The sequence below is a fragment of the Dama dama genome, chromosome 29, assembly GCF_033118175.1.
Source record: "Dama dama isolate Ldn47 chromosome 29, ASM3311817v1, whole genome shotgun sequence".
Lineage (NCBI taxonomy): Eukaryota > Metazoa > Chordata > Mammalia > Artiodactyla > Cervidae > Dama > Dama dama.
The window spans coordinates 9,985,812-9,994,849 of NC_083709.1; the positions used below are offsets into that span (position 1 = coordinate 9,985,812).

The 9,038-nt window shown below is 36.1% G+C and overlaps 1 protein-coding gene across 1 annotated transcript; it reads right to left on the reverse strand.

Moving 5' to 3' along the window:
• Nucleotides 1-5,257: 5,257 nt before the first annotated feature.
• LOC133048695 (olfactory receptor 5AS1-like) lies at nucleotides 5,258-6,196 on the reverse strand. The gene has a single exon (XM_061132476.1). The coding sequence runs from the start codon at nucleotides 6,194-6,196 to the stop codon at nucleotides 5,258-5,260; it is 939 nt and encodes a 312-aa protein (XP_060988459.1).
• Between the last annotated feature and the right edge of the window lie 2,842 nt (nucleotides 6,197-9,038).

Consider the following 9,038-nt stretch of genomic DNA (forward strand, 5'->3'; position numbering starts at 1 on the left):
ATCCTCTGTCGTCATCTTCTCCTCCTGCCTCCAATCTTTCCCAGCATCAGGGTCTTTTCAAGTCAGTCAGTTCTTCACACCAGGTGGCCAAAATATTGGAGTTTCAGTTTCAGCATCAGTCCTTCCAATGAATATTCGGGACTGATTTCCTTTAGGATGGACTGGTTGGATCTCCTTGCAGTCCAAAGGACTCTCAAGAGTCTTCTCCAACACCACAGTTCAAAAGCATCAATTCTTTGGTGCTCAGCTTTCTTTATAGTCCAACTCTCACATCCATACATGACTGCTGGAAAAACCATATATTTGACTAGATGGACATTTGTTGGCAAAGTAATGTCTCTGCTTTTTAACATGCTGTCTAGGTTGGTCATAGCTTTTCTTCCAAGGAGTCTTTTAATTTCATGGGTGCAGTCACCATCTGCAGTGATTTCAGAGCCCAAAAACATAGTCTCAAACTGTTTCCATTGTTTCCCCATCTATTTGCCATGAAGTGATGGGACCAGATGCCATGGTCTTAGTTTTCTGAATGTTGAGGTTTAAGCCCTGCCAATATAGGTAGATGTAAGAGTTCACCCCCTGGGTTGGGGTGATCTCCTGGACAGAGCAGGACCACCCACTCTAGTATTCTTGTCTGGAGAATCCCATGAACAGAGGAGCCTGGCAAGCTGCAGTCCATAGGGTCTCAGAGAATCAGATACGACTGAAGTGACTTAGCATGCATATATGCAAGATATGATAAAACCATGATTTTTTGTTTGTTTGTTTGTCTTTATCACATTGGAGACTAATTTTGTATAAAAGTACAATGAAGCATAGGCATATATAGTTAGGACTAATAGTGATGTGTCAGTTAAAAGGACTGCATGTACTCTCTATCATACTTAATAGTGTTTGCAGTCACTAAAACAAAATATGGATTCTCAATGTTATTTCTTAGTCTCCATTCTTATCAAGGTGCCAAATGTTACCTCGTGTTTTTCAAAAATATATTTTTTTACTTACTTCTGAGAAAAAAAATTAGTTACAGATAAATTGAATGACAAACTACCCTACAATTGCACTCACTTCACATTCTAACAATGTAATGTTCAAAATCCTTCAAGCGAGGCTTTAGCAGTATGTGAATCAAGAGCATTCAGATGTACATGCTGGGTTTAGAAAAGGCAGAAGACCAGAGAACAAATTGCCAACATTTATTGGATCATAGAAAAAGCAAGATAATTCCAGAAAGACATCTACTTCCACTTCTTTGAATACACTGAGGTCTTTGACTTTGTCTATCACAACAAACTGTGGAAAATTCTTCAAGAGAGGCAAATACCAGTCTCTCTTACCTGTCTCTTGAGAAACCTATATGCAGGTCAAGAAGCAACAGTTAGAAGCTTACATGGAACAATGAACTGGTTCAAAATTAGGAAAAGACTATGTCAAGGCTGTATATTGTTGCCCTGCTTATTTAACTTATATTCAGAGTACATCATGTGAAATACCAGACTGGATGAATCACAAGCTGGAGTCAAGATTGCTGAGAGAAATATCAACAACCTATGAGATATGCAGATGATATCACTCTAATGGCAGAAAACAAAGAGGAACCGAAAAGCCTCTTGGTGAGGGTAAAAGAAGAGACTGAAAAAGCTGGTTTAAAACTCAAAATGCAAAAATTAAGATCATGGCATCCAGTCTCATCATTTCATAGCAATTAGAAGGAGAAAAAGTGGATACAGTGACACGTGATTTTATTTTCTTGGGCTCTAAAATCACTGCGGACAATAACTGTATCCATGATGTTAAAAGATGCTTGCTGCTTGGAAGAAAAACTATGACAAATCTGGACAGTATATTAAAAAGCAGAGACATCACTTTGCCCACAGAGGTCCATATAGTCAAAGCTATGTTTTTTTCAGTAGTTATATACGAATGTGACAGTGGTCCATAAAGAAGGCTGAGCACCAAATAACTGATGCTTTTGAATCATGGTGCTGGAGAAGGCTCTTGAGAGTCTCTTGGACTGCAAGGAAATCAAATTGGTCAATCCTAAAGGAAATCAACCCTGTATATTTATTGGAAGGACTGATTTTGAAGCTGAAATTCCAATACTTTGGCCACCTGATGTGAAAAGCCAACTCATTGGAAAGACCCTGATGCTTGGAAAGATTGAAGGAAAGAAGGAAAGGGGGTAACAAATGAGTTGGCTGGTTAGCATCACCAACTCGATGGACATGAGTTTGAGCAAACTCTGGGAGACAGTGATGGATAGGGAAGCCTGGTGTGCCTCAGTCCATGGAGTCTCAAAGAGTTGGACTTGACTTATTGACTGAACAATGGCAACAAATTCCTTTGAAGATATCTGCTTTGTCCTTTAAATATAATTTTTTGCCTTATGTCACTAGAAAAATTGGTATTTTTCAACTTATGCCATAAAATTAATTAGCCCCTGATCTCCAAGACTCATTATAAGGGTGATCAAGATTAGAATTGGAGCATAGATTTTAATTCTGACCTGAACTGAAGATATTCATCAAAATGCAGACATTTTCTATAGAGGGAACCTGAATTTAGTATTTCAAATTTGTAATGTTACATTACCTTCTTATGACTGAAATGAAATATATCTTTTCAGTATTCTCTTTCTCTGACCATAGATAGGCAGAAAAGTAAATCTAATAATTTACTTAATTGTTACAAATATTCTACTTTATTCTGAAATGTGGCTTTTCACTATATATTTACATATATATGGAGAAGGCAATGGCACCCCACTCCATTACTCTTGCCTGGAAAATTCCATGGACGGAGGAGCCTGGTAGGCTGCCGTCCATGGGGGAGTCGCGAAGAGTCAGACACGACTGAGCGACTTCAATTTCACTTTTCACCTTCATGCATTGGAGAAGGAAATGGCAACCCACTCCAGTGTTCTTGCCTGGAGAATCCCAGGGACGGGGGAGCCCGATGGGCTACCATCTATGGGGTCACACAGAGTCGGACAAGACTGAAGTGACTTAGCAAACAAATACATATATACATATATGTATATTTCTCATTTTATGTGTTCATTAAGATTATGTCATGAATTTCTGTGTGTATATTATCAAGCCAGATATTATGAATTAGGGAAATACTTCAGACCAAAATAAATAAAATAACATCTGAGTTTTTCTTACCAAATTATTATTCTGACTTAAGTTCAGGCAGTGACCTTGCTATTATGGGTTTCTCTTGTGTTATGGACAGAGAAATACAGTTGAGAAAGATTTTTAGTTCTCATTCTCATCTGGGTATAATTTGCCTCCAGTGGGACATTGACAAGGTTTGGATACATTTTTGGTTAACCTAAATAGGGAGGATGCTTCTAGTATCAAGTGAGTAGAGACCAGGTAGGCTGCTAAAACCCTAAACTGTACAGGGTAAACCTCTCCTCCTCTTTTTCTCCCAACAAAGGAGTATTGACCCAAACTGTCAATAATGCTGCTTTTAGAAACCGAGCTAATTAAACTTCTACATTTTTATGGTTTACATGGAAGTTGTAGTTTACTTATTTTAGACCAATTTATTTTTGCAAATGAAAAGTCTCTTAAATTTAACAGGTCCCTATTAAGGAAGTTGACATGCTTCTTTGTGCAACCTTTTGTTCATTAACACAACAGATAGATGGCTAGAGGAAATCAGCTCATTCCATGAAAATCTCATTAGCTTTTTGCAGCAGGAGGAAACACTAACATTAAAGGAACAATACACAATAACCCCTACTTTTCAGAAACAATTCAAGAATAAGATCAAATGAATGACATTGTACTCTGTACTCTGATAAAGTTTTCATTGAGGGCAAATATTTCAACAGGATGAAGGGACACTGAGTTGAATCTTAGTTTCCAATTTTTTTTTTTAATTTCTCTCAGCATCTCAGAATCTCTGGAATTCTTCATGGATATTGTTAAAATTTGTTGTTTCTTCTAGGAAATCAAACCCAGCTGCTATCTTAAAATCATATAATAATGGTAAAATAATGAATAAGTGTGTGCCATTATATTTTAACAGGCAACAAGAGCTTTACGTATATTCTAGGAGATTTTTATATATTTGATCATTTAATTATCAAATTATTCATATACTAGGAAGATTACATATATTAGTTCATTTATACTTCAAAACAACCCACTTCATTGGTAATATTTTATTGTCTTTATTTTCAGGGTTGTAATCCTGTAACAAATCCAGCCATTTATAGCTCTACAATTACTACCAAATGCACTGTATGATGTATTCATATCTACACAGTGTATTCCTTCAACTCTGTCAAGATAAAATAAAAAGGAAATTAGGACTCAAGGATTAAAAGCAACCGCAGAAAATGTCTGATAATTTAATCATCAAAACTGATCCCAGAGAAAAAAGGATTCATACTTCAATTGATTTACTGTACAGAATACAGTGATCAAAGCAATTGTTGACCTCTTCCTGAAGATAGAGTTAGTAACTTAAGTGTAAATAATTAGTAATGTATATAGTTAATAGTCTTTACAATCTTCACAAACTTGGTTGGTTTTCCCAGGTATCCACAGTGAATGAAAGAGCCTATTATGGTAATCAATCTAGCCTAAAGAGAAAATACATGCTATAATTTCACTCTCTCCTAATATGAATGTGACTATCACTGTATGTGCTTCTATCTGCTTTTCTGAGAGCCATTGTAATCACAATTATCCATCATGAGTAATGTCAAATTTCTCTGATGGTAAATTTTCTGTTAGTGCAGAATCTAGACTTATTTTCCCAAACACAGAAAACTGAATTTACTCACTCATCTATCCATTCATTCATCCTATCCATTCATCCACTTATTCACTAAATATATATAATGATGGCATGCCTTACACCAAGCTGCATAGGTGTTGGAAAAATCAAGCAAGATACATATTCCCAGCTGCCAAGGACTTTCTCATATGGAGAGGTTGACAGACAAGTCAACAAATACCTTCAATATTAGATGATAAAGAATATAAAAAATTCAATGTACAAAGAGCAACTATTGTTTATTTTAATTCAGAAACATTTCACAGAGCAGAATTTTCACAAGTCTGTTTTTGTAAGAGAGGATAAAAGCATTTTATACAGAATAGAGGATGAGTAGTTATTTTTATTTCTGAAAAGTGGGAAAACGTTTAAAATATTTGACATATAGGGTGATGTACAGCTGATTATCAGATTGGAAGGATAGGCTTTGCCTTAAATGTTGTTAAATAACTTCAAATCCTATTCATTTGAAAGTCCAGTTTCTGTCCAATAGCTTTCTGAGGGCATATTTTACATCCTTGTTTCTGAAACTGTAGATCATTGGATTAAACATGGGAAAGACAACTGTATAAAACACTGCAACTACTTTGTCAGTGTCTGGGGAGTAGCTGGTAGTGGGACGCAAGTACATAAACAGAAGTGTTCCATAGAATAAGGTGATTGCTATGAGATGGGAGGCACAGGTAGAGAATGTTTTGCTTCTTCCACCTGAGGACTTGATGCTCAAAACAGTGAGGAGGATACAGAAGTATGAGATAAAGATGACCACAAAAGTGCTGGTCTGGATGAAGCCACACAAGGCAAAGAGCAGAAGTTCATTGATGTAGGTGTCTGTGCAAGATAAAGCCAGGAGAGGCGGGATGTCACAGAAAAAATGGTTGACGATGTTGGAGCCACAAAATGGCAGCCTGAATGTGAGACAGACGTGGACCATTGAAGTCACACCCCCACTGAAGTAGGCCAACACAATGCAGAAGACACAGACTCTCCGAGACACAAGAGCAGAATAGAGCAGTGGGTTGCAGATGGCTGCATAGCGGTCATAGGCCATTGCTGCCAGGATAAGGCATTCAGCATCAGCAAAACAACCAAAGGAAAACATCTGTAGTGCACAGCCAGAGAGGGAAATGCTTTTCTTGGATGCTAAGAAATTTACCAGCATTTTAGGAGTGATTGCTGTTGAGTAGCTAATGTCTAAGAAAGACAGGTTGCTGAGAAAATAATACATGGGGGTTTGAAGGCTTGAATTGATATTAACTAGGATTATTAAACCTACATTTCCCACCACAGTTAGTGTATAGACTATGAGAAATACCAAGAATAGTGCAACTCTGAGAGGTAGATAATCTGTGAATCCAACAAGTAGGAACTCAACTGGCATGGTATAATTATTTTCCAACATCCTCTTGGTTATCTTGTCTTTCTCATCTGAAATAAATGGCATCAGGATACATTAATTGATTTGAGTAATTGATGAACCAAGGATATTTTTATTCTTCCTTCTAAAGAAGCAAAGATAAGGATAGAATAACCATTAAGGTGTTTTCTGTCATGTGCTTGGTTTGTTTTCTTTTTTTGTCACTTTATTTATTTTTTTCCATTCATTTTTATTAGTTGGAGGCTAATTACTTTACAATATTGTAGTGGTTTTGTCATACTTTTGTCACTTTATTTAAGAAACAATTAAAATCTTCATTGATGCTAGAGAATGTTATTCAGGTATGATGCTTCAAGAAGCAGTGATTCTTTAAAGACTGTGCACATTAAGAGATGATACTAATTCCTTTAAAGATGAAAAAGAATGAATTTGGCTGAGTTGATAAGTCCTAGTAGAACTAGAAGAGCTGGCAAAGTCCTTATAGGCAAACCCTAATTTTTCAAATCCTAAAATCATATTCTTCCTTGTACAGGAAAGTATAGTTGAGAAAAATTCTAGGGAGAATGCATCCACAGATACACTGGATTAATCTACAGAATAGCTGTGATGTTGGGAGGTAATTTAAAATAACAGATAACAGCATACCAGTTATGCAAGAGATGACTGGGTTCAAATCTAAGCTTTGCTACATATAGAATATATACTAATTGGTTATGTGAGCTTGATACAGTTATTTAACCACTCTGTGATGATTAGAGGAAAAACAGATATTTGTAAAATACTTACATAACTGATACATAATACATATTAGCATATATATATTTTAATTTTAATTGCTTACTTAGTAGCTTGAAATGCCCAGTTGTCTAAAAATTCATCTTATCTTTTTAAATTTTTTTATTGATTTTAATTGGCAGATAATTACCTTATAATATTGTGATGGCTTTTGCCATACATCAACATGAATCAACTATAGGTACATGTCCCCTGCTTCCTGAACACGCATCCCACCAAAATTCATCTTATCTTTGACATCGTGGGTACAGGATCTGACTTCTCTTAAACATAATAGCCACTGTGTGTGTGTGTGTGTGTGTGTGTGTGTGTGTGTGTGTGTGTGTTCTATACAAATAAATTGCTAGGTAGCAGTAAATCTTTTACACAGGCATATAATTGTTCCTTCCCTTTCCCTAGGTTTATGTCTCTTTCTTGACTCTGGAGTATGGATATAATAATGTCTGGTGTGAGGTCACAGAACATTCTTTTGAAGGACAACCATATTGCTGTACTTATTAATAAACTTTTAAACTAAGACTATATTGGGAAAAAGTATTATATAGTGAGAAGGAGAGAGTGCCCAAATGAAAAAACTTAGGATGAATGTCAATGAAAAATACAGTGAGATGGAGTATCCTGCAGGCAATTAAAGATATGCAATGTTGGAAGTGGCTTAAGTCAGGAACACCGCAGTAAGTAGTAAGAGGAACAAATAATGAGGATCTATTCTCTCTGCTATGCATGGGAATCCTGTGATTCTCCCTGCCTCAAAAATATGACCCACAATCCTCTAGAGGATCCAATCTTTTTTGGGAACTAAATCTTTAAAAGGAAAAAGTTGATTGGAAAAAGATGAATCCAAACTCTTAAATGAGAAAGCAATTAATGTGTTTATGTTGCACAAGTGTAATTTCTTTCTTTTTTTTTTATTTTTCCATTTATTTTTATTCATTGGAGGCTAATTACTTTACAATATTGTAGTGGTTTTTGCCATACATTGACATGAATCAGCCATGGATTTACATGTGTTCCCCATCCCGATCCCCCCTCCCGCCTCCCTCTCCATCCCATCCCTCTGCGTCTTCCCAGTGCACCAGGCCTGAGCACTTGTCTCATGCATCCAACCTGGGCTGGTGATCTGTTTCACCCTTGATAATATACATGTTTTGATGCTGTTCTCTCAGATCATCCCACCCTCGCCTTCTCCCACAGAGTCCAAAAGTCTGTTCTGTACATCTGTGTCTCTTTTTCTGTTTTGCATATAGGGTTATCGTTACCATCTTTTGAAATCCCATATATATGTGTTAGTATACTGTATTGGTCTTTATCTTTCTGGCTTACTTCACTCTGTATAATGGGCTCCAATTTCTATGCTTACATAATATTCAGATTCTTTTTATTAACTCTTTGTCTTCCTTTTTGTAAAGAATCAATTCAATAATCACGAAAAGGACTTTCTTGAATTTTCTTGTGTGTGTGTGTGTGTGTGTGTGTGTGTTGTCTGTGAGACACTCCAACAACCTGACTCCTGTTTTGTTTGATATCACTGGAACAAAAGAGGCCCCAAAAATGAAGAAACTGGGGAAAGTAAGTGTCTGGAGACCTGGACTCTAATCCTGGTTCTACTACTTTAAATTATTTCATTTTTATTTATGTCATCATATCCTCATTTATAAAATCAGACCTACTGTATTTATTTTTATGCTTGTCATCTAAGGCAAAAATATATATTCAAGAACTTCATAATAGCTTACTAAACTTTTATATGTTTGCAGATTATTAGTAGGAACTGTTGAATCAGGCAAGTTTATTAAAACTTGAAACAACAAATGAACAGACATGCAGCATGAAAAACGTTATAAACTCTCACCAAACATAAATGGAGTATTTCTGCCACCACCAATAAGACAACCGAGGCAAACTATAGCTTGTTTTCTTGAACAGCTTTAACTTGGGTTTTCCTTGAACTGGAGCCCTGATATATTCACTGTGATACCTAGTTATGTGCATTAAAGATGATACTGATGTGGTGAAAGCAACAAACAAAACTAAAATTATCAGTACATTTTTCAATCACTTGACCTGCATC

Excerpts from the sequence above, each read along its gene's own strand:
- LOC133048695 (XM_061132476.1), bottom strand. The coding sequence starts at position 6,196 with ATGTTGGAAAATAATTATACCATGCCAGTTGAGTTCCTACTTGTTGGA.